The sequence below is a fragment of the Phacochoerus africanus genome, chromosome 13 (genome assembly GCF_016906955.1).
Source record: "Phacochoerus africanus isolate WHEZ1 chromosome 13, ROS_Pafr_v1, whole genome shotgun sequence".
In the NCBI taxonomy this organism is placed as follows: domain Eukaryota; kingdom Metazoa; phylum Chordata; class Mammalia; order Artiodactyla; family Suidae; genus Phacochoerus; species Phacochoerus africanus.
In genome coordinates, this window is record NC_062556.1 from 11,311,749 (window position 1) to 11,333,532 (window position 21,784).

Consider the following 21,784-nt stretch of genomic DNA (forward strand, 5'->3'; position numbering starts at 1 on the left):
GTTTATGTTAGCTAATAAAATTGAATGAAACTAGTATAAATACAGATAATTCATAGATAAACTAATTATATTTGGTAACTAGCTACTTGTGTTATATGCAGTTTGTTATTACAATTTATTTTGTTTTCATTTACAAAATATATTAAATATAGTAAACTCCTGTTAACCTGCAGTATGTATGTACATGTATTATATTTACAAATTTTAAACAAGACTTAACTCTTCTACTTTTTTAAAGACGGAGTTGGAAAATATTGAAGTGACACAAGGCATGTCAGCTGAGACAGCAGTAACTTTCCTCAGCCGATTGATGGCTATGGTTGATGTACTTGTATTTGCCAGCTCTCTAAATTTTAGTGAGATTGAAGCTGAAAAAAACATGTCTTCTGGAGGTTTAATGCGACAGTGCCTAAGGCTGGGTAAGTCTGTTAAGAATAAGGGTGCATGTTAAATAATTACTTGCAGACTAGATTTTGATAATCTGTGATACCTAAAGTATTAATGATACAATTTGATTGTTATATAATGTAATAGTTGTAATTACTGTTATTCTTCAGAATTTCTAAATTTAAAAATTATAGTATCTTTACATTGGCAGTTTCATGGAATTGATCTCTAATGGATTATAATTTGAAATAAAGTCAAATATATTTTGAATTGATTCAAAATCCATAGGACTACAACATTTTTCATTTAAGTGATTCTAATGTAAATCTATTTATGAATCTTTTTTTGGTAACTTAATACAGAGGGTGGTTATCCTGGGCCCACAGACATGTCAGAAAACCAGTGACATGGTTGTATACACGTAATGCTAAAGGATTAAATTGACTATGCCTATCTCGCTGTTTCTCAGAATGAACAGTTAACACTGATAAACATTACTATACCTATAATTTTTTGCTTGTGTTACAAAGAAAATTTAGCCTTGAAAAGTCTTAGTAAATTTAGACCAGCTCTTTAGGCAAGAGTCATTCTTACATATCTTACCTTTTTTAAAAGGAAAATTTACTTGTACTATTTAGTCTTTACAGGGGAGCAGACAACTACTGTTTTCATACTTGCCTTAGAGCATGAACAGAAGGACTTAAGAAAGTAAGGCATTTGATAGGGAGGACATTCTTAATATGTGTTCTTTTTACCAGTGGTTTAAAAAAATTATGTTAAAATATACATATGCATAATTTTAGGGGAGAAATTGTTACTGACCCAAGGAATGAATAAGAACTTGATTTAAGAATGATGGAATAAACATACTTTTTCTGTTGTTTTATGTTTTCGTGTTTTCTGAAAGGCATCATTTTATATCCATTAAGTTGTGGGATCATTTACTGTGGGCCTTCATGGACATTTCCACCAGTATTTAACAATAGCTGACAGACTGAACTTTGTGAGAAAGAGAAATCTTTTTAAATGCCTCAGCACCTGGAAAACAGCATTTCTTTAGTTATTCTAAAATTTTATTTTGAATATATTCTGAAGCTTTACTACTGATTTCACTTTTATCCTGATAATCCTTATCAGATTTAGTTTTTATCATCCACAGGAAAGTTTAATAAGTGAATATTAATGAAGCAAACATTATTACTTGATATGTGTGTGTTTGTGTGTGTGTATAGATATATATATTTGTATTTATATATCAATTTGTGCTGTTTATTGTCCTAAGAACTTTTCATATATTGATTCAGTTAATCCTCCCAGCAGTCCTCTAAGGAAGGAAAGTGAGGCTTAGATACTTAAAGCACCTGGCCCAAGATCGCTCAGCTCGTAAGTGGAAGAGCCAGGATTCAAACTTAGGTGGCTTGATTCCCAAATCTGTATGGTTTACTTCTGTGCTTTACTGCTTCTTAAAATAAGTGAATAAATAAATACTTGTAGAATGCTTGTTGACGAAGTCCACAGACCTTCTCACAATGAAGACAGGTAGTTAGTTATTGGGACTTGTGAGATTTGACTCTATGGACGTACTCCATCCTTGCCTGAAATAGGGAGATTTTCTCTGTAGAATCCCCAACATAGTCAAATTAAGGGCAGAAGCCTTATTAGTTTAAAAATATCAAATATTAATAAGTATTTTAAAAATTTTATTGATCCATAAATTTCATAAATTTGAAGGAGGGAAAGGGATAGAATAAGGAAGGATATATTGGGAACTTCAAACATGCTAGAAATAATCTGTTTCTTCAGCTGGCTGATAGTTTTGGGGTAATTTGTTTTTATTTTTTAACTATCTGAATGTTTTACATGTTCTTTTCATTATTGTATTTTATAAATTAAAAAATATTTATTGATCTTGAACCTACCAACTTTTAAAAACATTTCAGGGTCAACAATTCATCTTAATAACATGCTTTCATTTTTAATATAGTTTGCTGTGTTGCTGTGAGAAACTGTTTAGAATGTCGGCAGAGACAGAGAGACAGGGGGAACAAGTCTTCCCATGGAAGCAGTAAACCTCAGGAAGCTCCCCAAGGTGTGACTGCCACAGCAGCTTCCAAGGTAATTAAACATTTTCTATGTTAAATATAGTTTACCTTTAAGAATGTTTTTAAGTTTATGAAAAGAACAAAGTGACATGGTGCCGCTTCATGGAAGAGCTTACCTCAGCTACAATTTGGAATTCCTTACTCTTGCCTTTATCCTTTGACACTGTAGACTTTGCGCAGTTTGTTAGAAGAGTATTTTTTTAACTTTAGACTTTTACATGGCTTCCCTTTTCTTGAAGTATCTAACCTTATTTTTTTACTCTACTAAATCTGTTCTATTTTTCATTCTACTGAATCTGTTCCACTCTTGAGCTTAAGTCAACACTCTTTGGGAAATGTTTTCTGATACCATCACTGCTCCCCTAGTCTAGGGGGAGTACCCGTTTGATATATTTGTAAAATCTAGTATGTCTCTCATCACTCTTGGTACTTGTAATTAGATGTTTGATACTGACATGGTGGTTTTTTGCCTAGTAAGTGAAAACATGAAGTGAGTTGAAGGTTTAATTCATTTAAAGTTCAGTGGCTTCAAACTTCTGCAGTTTTCAAACAGAAAAACCTCACTTTTAGTATATCTGTATTGTAGCCTCTTTCTTTTTCTCTGCTGTTGGAGAAATTAGATCATGTATTATTTTACTGCTGACAAGTCTCTGCAAAGCTCTCTGTTGCTTGGAAGATTAAATATAAACACATCAGCAGTAACACTTCGTGTTTTTTTGTGTCGGTGCAGAAGACTATGTTACTTGAGTGTGGGTCTGATCTTACACATCATTGTAATTACAGAGCATATATAGCACCACGTATTTTATCAAAAGAGCACATGCTCTAGAATTAGACAGTCTTGAGTTTGTATTCTGGCTCTACCACTTACTGGTTTTGTGACCCAAGACAAATTCCTTAGTCTCTTGTGGCTCTGTTTTCCAGTCTTTAAAATGGATATATATCTTAATTTATAAGGCATTTATATGAATTAAATAAAAAAGTAATAATGTGTTAAAGTACTTAGTAATTCCAGAGATGAGGTGAACATCCAGTGAATACTAATCCCCTTCCTCCCTCTAGGAGTTAGCTGCTCAGTATATACATATATATACTCATGAAATGAATACATAAGTTAGTATTTTTTTTGAGCTTAGATCTTAAAAATTTCTGCACTTAATTCACTAAATAATAGAGAGCTTCTCAAACCTGTCAAGCCAAGTATTCCACAGATTATATAGACAGAAAAGCTCAATGAGAGGGAAATTCATTGTAATTTACTTGAGCTAATCAGTGTCTCTCCAGAAAGAACCTTGGCAATGAAAAATGGATAATAAGGGATGGATATAGAAATATTATGGGAAAAGTTGACTTGGTAAGAAAACACATTTCAGAAGAGAATCAGTGGACCTGGTTGGTGAGGATTCTTTTTCCTTCCCTTTTTTTATTCATTTTTAATGTGGCACTCGTATGAGTAAACCGTAGTTCATTTTGGTTTGTTACTAACTCAAGTAGACTTGCATTAGCCATGCATTTTCAGTGGGCCTCATTTTTTATACTTTCTAAAAAGGAGCAATAATACAAACTTTTCCTATAAAAATGTCTCAAATTAGATTTTTGACATAGAAATACTTGGTAAACTGGAAATTAGTATATAATTTAAATATATATATATAATTTTAAACTATGCTATAAATAACATATTGTTTCTTTAATAATCCTGTGATAAAGATTATTAGCCTATTATTTGGACACTATAGCTGAGGTTCAGAGAGGTTAATTATCTCACCTGTGGTTGTATGGCTGGTAAGTTTCGGAATTGTAATGGAAGCCAAATAGCTATCAACCTTCAAATACCATACTCCTTTTACTATCCTGTGCTACAAAGCGATCAAACATTTTAAGTAAAAAGCAAAACAGCATAATTGAGTGTTATAAAGAAATAGAAGGAAGCCTATTTATAATTAATTAGAGTAACAAGTTGCTTTATATACAGGAATTGTATGTGGTACTATACATATATTATCTAATTTAATCTGCACAATTCCTTAATGTATTGTGTCTACGCAATTCTTTTTTTTTTTTTTTGCCTTTTAAGGCCACACCCCAGCATGTGGAGGTTCCCACGGTAGGGGTCTAACCAAAGCTACCGCTGCCAGCTTACACCAGAGACACAGCAAAGCCAGATCCGAGCCACGTGTCGGTGACCTATACAGCACAGCTCACGGCATTGCCAGATCCTTAACCCACTGAGCGAGGCCAGGGATCGAACCCGTAACCTCATGGTTCCTAGTTGAATTGGTTCCCACTGCACCACGACAGGATCTCCCACACAATTCTTAACACATTTTGTAACTGAAAAAGTACTAGATTGAGTTTCAGGGATCCTGGCTGGCTCACACTTTTTCTATGTGCCATGTTATCTAAAATGTGTGGATTTTTGTGTCTTTAACTCTAAGGAAGATTTGGGTGATAATGATCTTTAATCTCATTTAGCCTTAATATTAAGGCCACAACTAAAATTTTTTTGCTTATCTTTTCTACCTTTTTGTAGATCGTAAAATGCTTACACACATGAAATCCCATGTAAGAACGTAATATCATAATCTCATACATTATAAAAAGCATGGTGGATAAATGAACTCATGAGTTAAAGAGATTTGTAAACTGAAGGTAGGGAATGTGAGCCACAGAAAAATTTAGAAATAAGTTTGAGGTCACACAGGAGAGATTTGAGCCGTAATCTTCCAGCCATTCTGAGTCCATAGCAGTAGCTCTGCTGGTAGTAGAACGGTAGTAAGCAAAACCGTGACAAGAGTAGAAGAGAACAGAAGAATGCTTGTAATAGCGTGTTGTTGTCTATAAATGGTGTTCTGTGCTTAGAGGAGGTAAGGAATGTGGCCACTTTAATACCTGAATTAAAGATACTAGAAATTATATTGCTCTATATGTTTCCATATTATTGCTGCTTTTTCACAATTCTTCATTTTCCTTAAGACTCCACTAGAGAATGTTCCAGGTAACCTTTCTCCAATTAAGGATCCTGACAGACTTCTTCAGGATGTTGATATCAATCGCCTTCGTGCAGTTGTCTTTCGGGATGTGGTAAGTTATGCCTGCTTGATTTCCCAGAGGAAAATTTCCACCGCCATTTGTGTAAAATGATTTAAATTTTGTAAGAAAGGTGCACATTACAACTAAATGTCCTAGTGTCAGGGATTGTGGGTTTATAGCATTTCTGTTTGTAAAATGGTTGAGCTTATTAGCTTTCTCTGAAAGCTTATTGATATGCTATTTTTTAATGATGTGAAATTTTTTCTTTGATTTTTATATGTAATAAGAATAGGGATAACTTAAAAAAATTATTGACTTTATCTTGAATCCCCTACTCATGTTTTTTAGTATTCCTTGCTCCATCTCTAGGTATTGAATATTTTGTTATTGTATTTTGGATAAAAGGAATTAATTCATTAGAGTGTTATTCACAATGACTTTTGAGAGGGGTAGTTATTTTTGAGAGAAGCATTTTCATTTTAAAATACAGATATCAGAGTTCCTGTTGTGGCTCAGTGGAAACAAATCTGACTAGCATCCATGAGGATGCAGGTTGGATCCCTGGCCTCGCTCAGCAGGTTAAGGTTCTGGTGTTGCTGTGAGCTGTTGTGTAGGTCACAGACATGGCTCGGATCCAGCATTGCTGGGCTGTGGCATAAGCCCATGGCTGCAGCTCCAATTCAACCCTTAGCCTTGGAACTTCCCTATGTCATGGCTGCATCCTTAAAAAAAAAGACAGATATAAATCAGAATTTGAATTAGAAAGATAGTTTAATAAAGCTTAAGGAAAAGACAGCTTAAGGAGACAATTTCCTGGAACCCTCCAATTATATGAGCATTTATTGAAATTAAGTAAAAATAAGATTGACCTTTCCACAGATTGTGGAGAAACATACACAGCTTTTTACAGCAGATTCAATAGTGGCAGCACTTCTTATTACAGTTACTATTTATCAGCCATTTTAGATTCTGATTTTCTTATTTTAATTGATGATTTATGAAACATAAAAGGTGGATTATGTTTTAAATTTCATTTAACAGTAAATTGAATGGAGTACTTTATACTTGAGAAAGTGATTAAAATGTCTTTTAAGTCATACAGCATAATACTGCATGGTAGGAATATATGATAGAAAAACTGTCTCTCTCTTTAGTATATGTCAGTTCTTACAAATCACTAGGAGAATTACAGATATACCAACAACAAGAAATAGACAATAGACATAAAATATGAAAGACAAGGTAACAAACATATGATTTAAAAGTCAGTACCACGAATGGTCAAAGATGCATATTAAAACAACAGTGAGATATTTTTACCATTAAATAAATCAAATATTTTAAATAATAATACCTATCATTACAAGAGTGCACTGAAGCATGCTCTGTCATTTATCACCATTAGGAGTATAAGTTGAATAAACTTTTTGAATAGCACTTTTATCAGTATGTGTTAAAACTCTTAACAGGAAGGAGTTCCCATTGTGGCACAGTGGAAACAATCCAACTAGTATCCACAGGGGTGCAGGTTTGATCCCTGGCCTTGCTCAGTGGGTCAGGGATCCAGCATTGCTGTGAGCTGTGGTGTAGGTTGCAGACACAGATCAAATCCTGTGTTACTGTGGCTGTGGCAGAGGCCATCAGTTGTAGCTCCAATTCAACCCCTAGCCTGGGAACCTCCATATACTGTGGGTGTGGCCTAAAAAGCTGGTGGGGGGGAGGAACCTGTTACAAATATTGATACATATGACCCAGTCGTTCCACTCAAGCTATTTAATTTTATGTGATCATCAGACTTGCCTATAGGAATATTGGTAACATTATAAATATCCAACATAGAGCTTAATAAATCATAGTATATTCATTTAGCAAGAAACTGTGCAGGTATTAAAGTCATATTTTTGAGGAAAACTTAGTGACATGTAAAATACTCATGATACAGTTTAAGGGAAGGTTACACTCACTATTAAAAAAGTGCTTATATTACACAATGCATTTGTATGCTAAGTGTGCATACGTGCGTGTGTGTGCTTTTATTAAAAAAAAAAGAGTCTAAAAGAAATGTACAAAAATGGTACTAGTGCTTATCTCAAGGTAAACAGTTTTTATTTTTTTGTATTTTCAAAGTTTCTATAATAGAGCTATATTGCTTTTATAATTCATAAAAAATAAAGGATTTTTTTTAAAATGGGAGATAAAACACAGAATAGTATAAAAATCCATGATGTAAGAAACTCTACAATCTGGACTTGAATCTAGACTTGGAAAAAAAGTTACTTACTAACAGTTTAACCACTAAGAAATGGGAATTATTCATCCTGGAAAAAAAGTGTGTTATGGAAAGAATGTTGTTTTAAATAATGGATGATTTAAACATGGAGCATGTTTTCATCTCCAAGAGATCCCATCAGACCTAACATAGAAGGGGTTTATGTTAAATGTGACATTGCACTTAAACTGTTGGTAAATTCTGCATCCGGTTATTGTGGTATATTATGAAAAATTTTCTAATATCCATAATGTTCTGTATCTATGTTGGATAACCTAGCAGTGGTGCTTATTGGCTTTCTTCCTAAGGAAGGGAATTAGGTTCCCGGGTGTACCTTACAAACATCAACAAGGTAATATAACTTGCGTTCATTGAGTTTATACTGTGTATCAGACACTTAATATATATTATTCTAACCTTACAGTAAAAAGTTAAGAGAAAGCTAAGACTCAGAAACACAGAGGTCACCCAGCTAGTATGAGGTAGGGTCGGAATCCCCAGGTAGATCTTTCCAAAGCGTTCTCTTTTTTATCACCATGTTTCATAAATTCTAAGGCACGCTTTTTTTTACATTTATTTGTCTCTGAAATTTAGAAGTGTCTTAAAATTGCTATATTTTAGAGTCACTTGTATTATTATACTATGATTTTCACTTGACTTCTGAAATTTTTATGAATTAATAGTATTTTACTGCCTTAATTTAAAAAACAAATGACCTCAAAAATTAGGTTTTTAAGGAAAAGTAATATGTATGTATATAGAAAAGCTGTTACCTACAGAATATGAAATACTAAATTCATAATATTTCAGAGCAGATTTAATCTATTTTGGTCATTTTCTCCATTAGCTATCCTAATTAAATTTTCTAGTATTAAATCATGAGTAAATATTTCTCATTTGCTTTCTTTTCTGACAAATGCACATAAATTTTTAATCTTATTCACGTTGTACTTAAATGAAGTAATAAATGTAAAGTGCCTGCTTATGAAGTTGCTAGAATGTAATACATGCTTATTTGCCTTATTTCTCTCATACTATTTTCTGCCTATTATCTCTGGGCCACAGTAATTTTAGTTTTGTTTAGAAAAAAGTTAAAGAGTAAAGGCTTTATAGGCATTTATATATGATTCCTTAGATATTGTCTAATTTGGAAGTAGCACTAGAGTTCATTTAAATTTACCTTATTGAACTTGTATACAATTCATATTTTATGCTCCCCCGTTTTCATATTTCCCTTGTTTTTACTCATACTGTTTCCTGATCAGTTAGTAATGTGTTAGAATTGCATATATATTCTAATTATTATTTTTTGTTAATATTTTAGAGTTATAACATTTGAAACTCTTGACTGTTTTATATAGATGTTAAATTTCTTGCACTCTAAGAACTTATACTTTAAAAATGTTGAGTGTCAAAATTGTCTTTTCATTTTACACAGGACGATAGCAAGCAGGCACAGTTCTTAGCTCTAGCTGTTGTTTACTTCATTTCGGTTCTGATGGTTTCCAAGTATCGCGACATTTTAGAACCCCAGCGAGAGACTGCAAGAACTGGAAGCCAAGGTAGAAACATCAGACAAGAAATAAATTCACCTACAAGTACAGGTATTTAATACTGGTCTAATTATTTGAAGTTTTTAATCACTCCTTTTATCTCCTTCTCGTTTTGACACCCAGATTTAAACTGGTCCTATTCATAATCACCTCAGATATTTTTAAGTAGGTGGTATGTAAATGCCAACTTAATACTCTTTAATTACACAAAAGTGTGTAAATAATATTTCCACATTTGCTGCATTCTCATTTAATCACAGGGCTTGGGTTTTATTTTTGCTATGTATTAATATGACTCATTTATACTACTACTTAATATGCAGATAACTTATATTTTGTATGTATTATTTTTAGCCTTTATAGACATTTGAAAGTAGGTTGTCCTTACAGAGTAGTTCAAGACCACCAATAAGCCAAAATATAAATCTTTATAGCCAAGTTCAGATACCATCCCTCTTTTTACCTCCCTCCTTCCCTGTCTCTCGCTCTCTTGTTTTTTCTCTTTCTCTTCCTTCCTCCCTCCCTTCCTTCCTTCCATCCTTTCTTCTTTCCTTCCTTCCTTTTCTTTCTTTCTTATAGTAGTATGTGTAGTTTTTTCAATATCTAAATATCCTGCCAAACACTTATAATAAAGAAACATAACATTCTAAAGTTCATATATCAAAGTTGCTTCAACTAAAATCAGTGACTTTTGACAGCACTGAGCTATCTTGGGTTCATGTTGTATTTCTCATGTACGGAAGATGCCCATGCTATAGGGGCTTGTGCATTATCAGCTTTGTCGACTCTGCTTGAAAGTGATCAACACATTTTCTGGCAACTAATACTTTAATATCATGAGGTACCTTCTATGAACTGCATTTCCTGCTAGGTGTTTGCATCAAGGTTCTTTCTCTGTTGTTTGCAGTGTAACCTTAGTAACCCAGTGGTTATTTCATGTACTGCTGAATTAATCATAATAGAAATTATCTTTCCTCAATAAATGCATATGATATATAAATAAAAGGAATATTTTTTAAAGTGAGTAAGTGGTCAAATCTCTGCATTTTGTTTCCCATAATCATGTCATATCTCATTTACTTTTTATTGCCTTTGTGGAAATACAGATTATGTTTTACTATAATTCCTTGCTCTTGCATGCTGTATTTAGTTTGAGTACATAAACATAGTATTATTTTTTTATGGTATACCTTTATGTTTAACCTTATTCTTCAAATTAAACATTATCCAACCATTCCTGTTTATGTCTTTTGACTATTTAAAACACTGAGGCTTTATATGTTAATCAACTCTTTCATTTTTAATGCGTACTTAACAGTCATATATGTATAAAACAAGCAATCCTTGTGAACTTCCCAGTTCTGATTTTCTTGTGTGTTTGTCCGTGTGTATGTTGCTAAAATTACTCTACTTAACAAGTATATTACTTCCTTTCTCTTAATACATAACTTCTTTCCTTCCCCCAGAGATGCAGTCTTTATTGCTAGTACTGTTTGCATGTTGCAGTGATCTAGAATTGTCTTCGATCTTCAGTGGACCATGTTGCAGGTTGTTACATGCTGGCTCAAATTTGATTCCATGATTTTCTCCACAGTTGTGGTCATACCATCTATCCCTCATCCAAGTTTGAACCATGGATTCCTTGCCAAGTTAATTCCTGAGCAGAGCTTTGCCCACTCATTTTACAAAGGTAATACTGACCTCATCTCCTGACCTGTTTGGGTATTCTTATTTCATCAGTCATTATACAATAACCATCCATAATGTAGTTGTTTATAAACAAATATACACCTCAGGTTCCATGGAGATATGATGCATTGTATTTATACCTGGTTATTGAAAGCAAAATATAATTTTCTATTTGTATTCCATTATATTTTTAAACTATCACCTACAAATTAAAAGTACCTAAATTATATGAATAATAATATGCACAGCAGTGGCATTCAGGAGGGATTGCAGAAGATTGCAGAGATTGCTACTAAATTAGCCTCCAAATGAAGGCTACTGCAGAATGACAAAGAAAAAGTATAAAAACAAGCCTCAAAAGCATCAAACTTATCTATAAGTTATTTAACTTTCAGAAGAAAATTCCAAGTCTTTTTAAAGGAATACAGAAAATTTTCACCAAACAATGTAAAATTCAGGCATCCAATAAAAATGATTAAACATGCAAAGAAGCAAGAAAATGTAAAGTATAAACAGGGGGAAAAATCAGATAATAGAAACATACTGAGAAAGGATAGATAAAAAGAATTATCAGAGAAGGGCATTCAAACATTATCATAAGTATGTTCAAGATGTTTATCAGTCTAAAAGAAAAAGTGAACATAGTGCAGAGAGAACTGGAAGACTTTTTTTTTTAAAGAACCAACTAGAAGTTTTAGAGATAAAAATAAAATATCCCAGTTGATGTCTTTGGGTAAAATTAAATGATGTTTCTGGATAAGATTGAGATTAGTCTCTGCAGAACAAAGGTGAGCCACATTATGCCTTGTCCCCTCCCCACATGCTAGGATTTTTCCGTGTACACACCCTGCATTTTCCTGGGACTGTGAGTGTGGTGGATTTTACTTGTGACAGGCTGTGTTATATATATTAGCACAGTTGCTTTTAAGAAAATGTGATAATACAAGTTGTTCTGGTCCAATCGCATGAGCCCTGTAAAGGCTGGTTTAGAACAGGAAGTGGGAGAGACTCAAAATGTGAGAGGGATTGGACATAAAGGAAGTTCATCATTACTGCAATGGAGGTGAGTCAAGGAGTTCCCGGGTGTGGCTCGGTGGGTTAAAGATCTGACATGGTCTCCATGAGAACACAGGTTCCATCTCCGACCTTGCTCAGTGAGTTAAGGATCTGGCTTTGCTGCACGCTGAAGCACAGGTTGCAGATGCAGCTTGAATCTGGCCTTGCTGTGGCTATGGCGTAGGCCGGCAGCTACAGCTCCAATTCAACCCCTAGCCTGGGAACTTCCATAAGTGGAACCTTCAGAATCAAGGAAATGAATTCTGCCAATATTAGAGTAAATTTAGAGAGGGCCCTGAGCTCCAGATAATTCCCCTGTTTAGTGTACTTCGCACATTGGCTAAAGATAAGGAAGGTCAACTAATAGAACAAATAAAGCAGCAGAGTATTTTTTTATTACCACTTGATGAATGCACAGATATTTTTTATAAATATGCAAACTTTGAGCATCATGATGAAATGAAGGAGAAAACTCTTTTCAGGTTTATTGCATACAAAGGCATCTAACTCTGAGTTGTATAATCTAAGAAGGAGTAGATTAGATTAGATTAGATTAGATTAGATTAGATTAGATTAGATTAGATAAGTGTTGTCTGAAGCTTGTTTTGTGGAGAAGTGTGTTCCAAAAGCTTAGCTATATATATAGACTGGAATCTACTCTGGAATAGTTAACCAGGTGAAGGAGCCTGCATCAGACTATGTATGTACTGCTTACTTTATCCAGAAAGGTTTACTGTGAAACTGTTTTAGCTGAACTGCACAGAGCTCTTAGTGATATAATAAAATTTTGAATTATTTTAAGGCTGATGTAAATTTCCTATTCTCTTTATTATAATATAGAAGGTGATTCTAAGTAACTTACTGTGTGCTATCAATCAGTGCTTATTGAGAGGAAAATTTCTCTTGATGATTTGGAAATACAGTCAACTCAGTGTTCTTACAGGACAAGAAACCAGGTTCATTTCACTCTTTAAAGATTGATAGGACTGACTTTTTTGTCAGACGTGTAAAATATGTTAAATGAACTTAGAACTCCCAAGTAGGAAAGGATTGCAACATGTATTTTTAGTGTTAGAAAAAAAAATAAAAGGTAGACTCTTGGAAGTACACAGTTTCTATGACATGTTTCATAATTTAATAATAATTACTCCTTTAATGATATTATTTATTATTTAATAGTTAAATATCTCAATCTTTAAGAATGATCTTCATTTTACTCATCCCTGAAAAGTGATCTTCCATCATTTTAAATATTTGATAGAATAGTTGGTATTTTCTTTTACATTAAAAAGAAGGTTCATATAAAGAAATTCATGGGGAAAAAAATTCATGGAACTGGAATCTGTTTCTTTCACTAAAATATTTTTATTTGATTATAACTATATAGGATAAATTACTGGAACTGAGTATTGATGAACATCGAGAGAATATTTTGAAGGTAGTTCTAGTTTCATTTTGGGTCAAAGTATAAGATGGAGACATTTTTCTGAGCTCTCTGAGTTTTCATTCTATCAACATACCTCTGTGACAAGGCTTTCTCTACTCTGCGTATTATTAAATCAGAGCAAAAATAAATTAGGTACATGTTATTTCTGTGAGTACTATTATCACCAATTCTACTTGGATTTGTTAAGAATCAAATATTCATCACACTATAAACTTTAAATATTCTCAGTGTTTGTTCAAAATGTTTATGTAGGCATTTCTTCGGGGGGAATCACTCTTTGCTTAAAACCTTTTGTTTACTTAGGATGTGTACTGAAAAAAGTTACAAGTATAATTTGTCTAGGTTGATCACACTTTCAGTATATAGTTTTTGTAATTATTTTTTCTAAGTGTTACCTTTGTTCTGATTATACTTTTTGAAATTAAATAATTAATTTTATGTCTGAGTCAAATAATAAAAACTGTGTGCTTTTATTTTCTGTACTTGAATTTTTTTTTCAGTAATTTATTTCATTTTCCAAAAATGCCATTCAGTGATGAAATGGGGAAAAAAATGGTAATTTTTCACAGATAGATTTAGAACACTGCTTTGGACTACTCTTCAACTCTTTCATACTTCACTCCCTTTTTTCAGCTCATTATTGAGCCTTTTTAGACATTCTGAACAAACTTTTTAGCCTCTCTCTTTAGTCTTGATAGTTCTTCATTTCAAAGTTATAGGCCTTCTTATTACCACAGTTTGGTTTCTTATCTCTAGTTAGTCTATTTATTGATGACAATTTTTAAAAATAATAATAATATAAAATAATAAAGTAATGCAATGAAATAATATTCATATTTAATATGCACTCCTATAATAAATATTTTATAACATTATACTGTAACTTTTCTTCTAAAAATGTAAAAACCTCTTCTACAGGTGTCAAAGCATTCTATCAGTAGAGAAATAGTCCAGAAAAGTATCAAATGGAAATTCTAGAATTTAAAATTACAGCAACAAATTAAAAATTCATTAGAGGGGCTAAACATAAGATGTGAGTTTGCAGAGGAAAGAATCAGCATAATTGAAGATACCTCAATTGCCATTATCCTACTCTGAGGAAAGAGTGAAAAAAGAGTGAAGAAAAGTGAAGAGAGCTTCAGAGACTTATGAGACACCATCAAACTAAACCATCATATGCTCAGTAGGGGTTCCAGAGGAGAGGGGAGAGAGAGAGAGAGCGAGGGAGAGAGAAGGAGAGAAAGCAGCAGAAAGAATATTTGAGGAAGTATTGACCTGAAAACTTTACACGTTTGATGAAAATAATTAATATGCTCATCCAAAGAGCTTAATGCCCTCTAAGGATAAATTCAAACAGGTGTGCACACATCATAGTCAAAGCATCAGTTGGAAGAGCCTTCTTGGCTCTTGGTTGTTTCTTCTGAATTATTAAGTTTATCTATTATAGGCATATTTTTTGGTGATAATTTGACTTCCTGAAGTATTCTTTCCTGCGTTTTAGTATAGCAAATAAAATAACCAAATCATATATCGGTAATTACAAATAATTACTCAATAAATTACAGTCTTTTGTTGCGTAAAATGAGGTTTAATTATGATTTTAAGTATTTCTATGAGTGGCTTTTTTATCTTTGGAGTTCTAGTTAATTTTTATATAATTAAATTAATTTGCATTTAATATATTATAAATAATATACAGAAGTTAGTTATATACAGGTATTTATGTTTTTTAAATTACTCTTATGTGAATATTTTACTTAATTTTACTATTTGAAGTGTGAATAATTAATCTTAGTGTAATTTTTAGGGCAATACTAACAAGAAGCTGTATGTTCCTTTCTTGTTATTCCTTGTTAAGATAGTTTGGAAAATAACAATCTGAGTAATTTAATAGGCAAGAAATATTGAAACACTTTATAAATCATTGCAAAACAAGTTTTTTGGAGGAAGGAATGTAATAAATGAGGTCACCATATTGAAATCATGTCATTTGCTGAACTTAACCCCATATTTTCCCCGAAGTGCATTACATGAACTCATTAGGTTCAATGAAAAGCAGTAAGAAAAAGGCAATCTGGCACCCAACTGCCTGTATCTGACACAGTTATTAAGATCACTCAGGCTAGTAATGTTTCTGCTTTGTGTACGAACGGACGTGGCTATTGCTACAGAAACTGTTGAGTTACAAGTCATTTTCAGTAATGTAACCGACGCAGATACGATCATTTATACTTCTCTATTGTTCATGCTTCTATTGAAGTCACTTGGGTTAAAACCTCAAAGTACTTTGTATTTCAAAGAAGCATTCTGGAAATGTGTCAGCTGAAGCTTATGCTATCACCTGAAAGCATTTTCTATAAAGTGGTTAATGCATGGTGAGAAATTAAGGTCAGTTTTTTGAATACTCTTATAAAATTTTTCATTGGTGTTATTTTTATTTCTGTGTAAATAAGACCACAAAGTCTACTTTACACAATATTTATTTGAATAGAATTCTTACTGAAATATCAAAATTACTGCTTTTTTGAAATACTTCCTTATTATTCACAGTAAAAATAAAGATTTTTGTTAACTGCATAAATATTTTGATGTCATTTGAAAATATTTCATTATTCAAATTTAATAAACTTTTATTTGTGTTTTATAATCGAGGTCAACATTTATATTGGAATTCCATGTATCTATCTAGCTATCGAGTTTTAGATTTTAATTGTCTATTGAGAGAGTCAGTTGAACAGAAAAGCAAAAAGTATGCAGTTGATAGAAAAAATATATATGGTACCTTATGGACACAAATCAAGGATTTTATTTTCTTAGATGTTTTATTTGCTAGCAAAAATGCTTATTTTTCAGGCTAATATAACTTGAAAAGTTTAACTTTTATGTGTAGCTCTTAGTGTAGAACATACCATAATTAAAGATTCTGAGACATCCTGGTAGGATAAAGCCAAAGATACAGACCAAATCTATAAATTAGCTAAATTCAGACTAAGTGCTAGACTTGATGATATGCTTTTTGGCAGTTATACTCTGTAAGAAAAGTTAGCCCATGCTAGTAACTATTCCACTGTGATGTTTGGTTGATGTTAAGAGTTCTTGCTTTGTTTCTGGGTTTATATTCTCTGTCCTATTGCTATAGAAATATCATTACCCCTGATTTTTCTGTTACAATTGTTTTCTCTCCAAGAATGTGTAAGTTACAGATTAAACATGCATTAAATAAATCCAGTAGTATCTCTAAGAGTAGAAATAACTATATTCCTATGTAATTTCATCAATGTCCGAAGCTTTGATTATCACCTCTGTTTGAATGACCCCCAAATAATATGACTATAGTTTCCTTGAGTAATAGATATAAATGTCTCAGAGATTCTGCAGACTGAATTGATTCAAAATTTAATTCATTATTTTCCCAAACTTCTTTTTTTCTTTCTTCCTCAGTTGGTGATGCATCACCATTCTTTTTTATTTCCCTTAAGTAGATATTCCAGAAGCATCTTGATTCTTTGTCTTCCTTCCTTTTCCTAATGCTATTATTCTAATTTAAGTTTTAATTTTCTCTTACGAGGTTTTATGTAAAAAAATACCAAACTGTTAATCTTTATCTCTTAACCTTGTTCCTTCTCTAGTGCTTTGCCAGTAGTATTTCTGAAATTTTCTCTCTTCAAAAAAACTTTTAGCCTTGAGAACAACTGAGAATTAGTCTACCCTGTTTTTCATGTTGCTTATCTAATGTTTGAATGTTATGATCATGTTCTACAGAGTAATCTTTTCTTCTTTCAATTCTAACATCCTTGCCCAAACAAACAAGCAAAACTAAAACCTCCTTGATAAATATTAGGAGAACTACATTATAAAACTGACGTGAAAGAGCTATAGATTTTTAGTCAGTTTTTTTTTTCATGTTCTAAATTTTATATAATGATTTTAATTTTTTCCATTATAGCTATAGATTTTTAGTCAATTTAAATGAATATTGTATATTATGAAAATTGAATACTACAAAGTTGTTATTTATTTCTAAGTTAATGTGTAGTTGTAGTTCGAATCAAAAGAACAAGAAAATCATAAGAAAGAAAGTGTATTTTCATTTTTTTAAACAACAAAATTATTCTGAAATTGACCTGGAAAAAATTGTAAATTCACATCCTCAGTAAATTTGAATGTCATGACATTAATCTACATTTGAGAAATTAGCAAAACTGCCTAATAGAGTCTAAGACTTAAGCCTTATTACTAAAGATCCCTTTATAGTAGTATTAATCCTTTAGCACTTGTGTGTAAAACTTTGAACAAGTTGTCATCCCATACAACAATAGTATCACCCAAACTACATTTCTCTGTGTTTTCACTAGAAATTTCACCAAAGATTTGAGATGTCTTGCTGAAATCAAGATAACCCATTCCTGTTTTCTCTCCTAATAACCTTTCAAAATGAAGAAACGAAGAACAACAACCAAATCACCCAAGGGCAGATTTATAGAAATTACAGATGTTAATTTTGAAGAGATCACAGAAATACTTAAGTTTGCCCTTCTTGTTTTACAAAGAAAAACTGTTATTTAAAGTAATACAAACGGCTGCCATTTACTAAGTATCTATTTTATGTAGGAACTACAAGTAATTTACCTATAGTATCTTTTCTTCTTTAACATGACTTTATTAAGTTAAAAGCTATTATTAGTCCCATTTTACTTAGATTAAACACATTTTTCAAGGTCATCATTTAGCATTTGGTAACATTTTATTATATGAAAAACTTTATTATAGTGACCTTTATATAATTAGATTTGATAGGAATTTAGCATTTTAAAGACGTTTTCCTTTTTACCTATTTTAATTGGTAATATTACATATATGTTTGTGATTCAGTTTTCACAAATTGACGCTTGTATTTATTCACAAAGAATCAGCATGAGTTTTCCAAAATAATTATTTTTAAAGACACACATAGATTAAATTCTTGAGGCTCGCTATTCTATTATTAAAGCATTTAACCTTTTGAACTAATTATGTGGCATGCCTTTTGCAATTAACCCTATAGAAATTTATGTATTATATATAATTATTAAAAATCTAGCTAGATTAAATATTTAGGTCTAAAAATTAGCCCTTCTGTTATTGGTTATTGAAATAGCAAAAAGGATATAAAAATTACTTCATATTTTTAAAGAAAATATTAGAGAAGTATAGTAATTTATCTTGGATGATTGGTAGCTAACCATGAAGGGACAAAAGGAGTGCTTAGGTAGTTCCCATTGGGGCTCAGTGGGTTACGAACCTGACTAATATCCATGAGGATGTGGGTTTGATCCCTGGCCCCACTCAGTGGGTTAAGTATTAGCATTGCCACGAACTGTGGTGTGGGTCGCAGACTGTCTAGGATCCTGCATTGAAGCAGCTGCAGCTACAATTCAACCTCTAGCCTGGGAACTTCCATATGCTGCATGTGTGGCCCTAAAAATCAAAAAAAAAAAAAAAAAAAGAAAAGAAAGAAAGAAAAGAAAAAAGAGAGAGAGCTGGATATAATAATTATTTACAAGCTAGTCTAGGAAATCATGGTAGGAACTACTTCTCTGTGCTTATAAAAGTATCAGTTTTGAAATACCAGATGATTTCTAAAAGAAGCAGGGCTCTGTTCATGCTTACTGAACAAAATTACAGGTGTATATGGGTGATATGTTTTAACCCAGTTGTGTTCTTATGTACTTCCATGTAGCAGATCTTTTGTTTCTTACAGGTTTTCTTTATTCTAATATGTCAGTTTATTTTATTACTAACACTGGATTTTCACTTGTGAAGCTTTTTGTTTAAACCGGTTTTTTCATTACAGAAACACCTGCTACATTTCCAGACACTGTAAAGGAAAAAGAAACGCCAACCCCTGGTGAAGATATTCAGCTAGAAAGTTCCATTCCTCATACAGATTCAGGAATTGGAGAGGAGCAAGTGGCGAGCATCCTGAATGGAGCAGAATTAGAGACTAGCGCAGGCCCTGATGCCATGAGTGAACTGTTATCCACTTTGTCATCGGAAGTGAAAAAGTCACAGGAAAGCTTAACTGAGAACCCCAGTGAAATGTTGAAGCCTGCACCATCCATATCTAGCATTAGTCAAACCAAAGGCATCAATGTCAAGGAAATACTGAAAAGTCTTGTGGCCGCCCCAGTTGAAATTGCAGAATGTGGCCCTGAACCGATCCCCTACCCAGATCCAGCACTGAAGAGAGAAGCACAGGCTATTCTTCCCATGCAGTTTCATTCCTTTGACAGGTAGGTACTGAACTTATTCAAAGGGCTCTATGCATAGAAGGAAAATTAGAGTCTATTAATGTAAAAATATTAGGTTCTTGAAAACATTATGTTTATTAATGTAGACTCTTACTATAGAGACTATCAGAATGACAGGCCAACCTAATGGGCCTCGTAGTCAGGCATGTTAACGATACATCTCAAAAAAGGGGGTTCACTTCAAAGTAGGGAATAGTGCATTGAATTGAAAATAGGAAAGCACAGGTTCTGATTATAATCTTTCATCAGGTGACTATAGTACATTAGAGAAGTCGTTATATATATGTGTGTGTTTTATATACATTTATGTGGGGGGTAATTGGAAGTGATTTTTTTTTTAGAGAGAAAAATCATTAGGAAATCAAATATTTCTTAAACTACAATCTCAAAATATAGTCAAATGTAATATATAGTCTATATTGTTTTCTCGAAAATATCCAAAATGCTTTGTCCGAATTAGAGACAGTAATTTTTTAGCATTTAGGAGCTGAGGTGTGGCCATAAAGCCATTTTCAGTCAGAGTGACTTATCCTTTTCATACATAAATATAATTTTAAATTTTCCTATAAACATTTTAACCAGTGTCCTATAGACGTTTCTTGAAAATTTATTGTGAAAATATAAATGGCTTTAGTTATCATGTCAAATATAAAAAGATAGGTAAAATCAGTTTTGTCTTTCATGAACTTAAAGTAGTAAATTGAGATAAAATGTTTGCAGATAGTTAATATAAGATAAAATGTTGAGTGTCAAATGTTTTTTAAATACTCAAAAAAGAGGGGTATAAAATGTAGGAAATTATTTCTTTTTAAAAATCATTTGAGTTAATCATTCATTCATATAGTTCCTTGGATATTCTTTCTACCATTTATTATTGATGTCCTCTATTTTTTTTTACTTGGTTTGTATTCCTAGGAGTTGTATGTATGTGTGTTTATGAGTTTATCTAAGTATAAGCATGTGAGTATTTGTAATGGTATATATCTATGTATCTATCTATAAATAAATGTTACAGTAATTTGATTTGGGGTCATAATTTTTAAATTCCATATAATATTTAAGTTCTACATCTAAATTTTGTTAAAATATAAACAATAAATAAAGGGCATCATTTTGATTTGCACAAGAGAATCCAGTGAAGTAAAGATTAAGTAAAATACTTCTGTTCTAATTTGGATTATTGTTAGAACAGTTTTTTTCATTAAAACTTAACAAAGAAGTCACCTGAGTGTCCGTATCTTAGCTACTGAAAATTTATTACACTTTTGAGAATATTGGTTTACAAAAAATAGAACTTGCCATTTGTTCTTGCTAGCATTTGTGCAAAATGCAATGGTAGTGGAATCATTATTCTAAATTGCATAAGTAGAAATGAAATTGAGGAGCACAAAGCATATTTCAATTCTTTTTAGGAGAAGGGTCTCCAGTGTAGTTAATATATGCAGTAGCTCAAGTACTATCAAATGTAAATGATGAGGTGATATTGATGAAAGGAGGGGATTGAGGTCTCCGGGGGCGCTGATGACGGATTGAACAGAAGCGGCCTTGCACTGCACGTAACTCAAGTCTGTCGTCTTCACTGCTCAAAGCCATAATGGGAGGTGGCAGTCTGAAATGAGTTGCCACGGCAAAGAGTATTATTTTTGAAATGCTTTCACACAAATCACTAGGCCCTGCATACAACTTAGTTTCATGCTTTAATGTCATCAGGAGGCACAAATTGGTGTGTCTAATTGTTTGCCACCTGCCAGCAAAATGAGCTGCCAGCCAGCCAGACGGGTTTGATTGTCTGTCAGCCGTTCAATAGATTGAGAGTGACAACATCAAAAATTTAACCTCAAACTCTGGAGCTTTGAGCAGCTTTTCAGAGACATCATCCCCACAAGTGCTTCTGGACAACTGCATTTTTCAATTATATTTCCAATATATTGCTACCATTTGCTTTATCTGTCTTAAGG

The 21,784-nt window shown here is 32.6% G+C and overlaps 1 protein-coding gene across 8 annotated transcripts in view; it reads left to right on the top strand.

Moving 5' to 3' along the window:
* The window catches only part of NBEA (neurobeachin), a 636,767-nt gene that overhangs the window by 210,001 nt on the left and 404,982 nt on the right, over positions 1 to 21,784 (top strand). For all 8 annotated transcript variants that reach the window (XM_047756277.1, XM_047756280.1, XM_047756278.1 and 5 more), the window contains 6 exons: positions 239 to 419; positions 2,372 to 2,502; positions 5,466 to 5,573; positions 9,230 to 9,395; positions 10,939 to 11,034; positions 19,370 to 19,808. In XM_047756277.1, the coding sequence (XP_047612233.1) occupies positions 239 to 419; positions 2,372 to 2,502; positions 5,466 to 5,573; positions 9,230 to 9,395; positions 10,939 to 11,034; positions 19,370 to 19,808 (1,121 nt within the window). The remainder of the gene's footprint in view (positions 1 to 238; positions 420 to 2,371; positions 2,503 to 5,465; positions 5,574 to 9,229; positions 9,396 to 10,938; positions 11,035 to 19,369; positions 19,809 to 21,784) is intronic.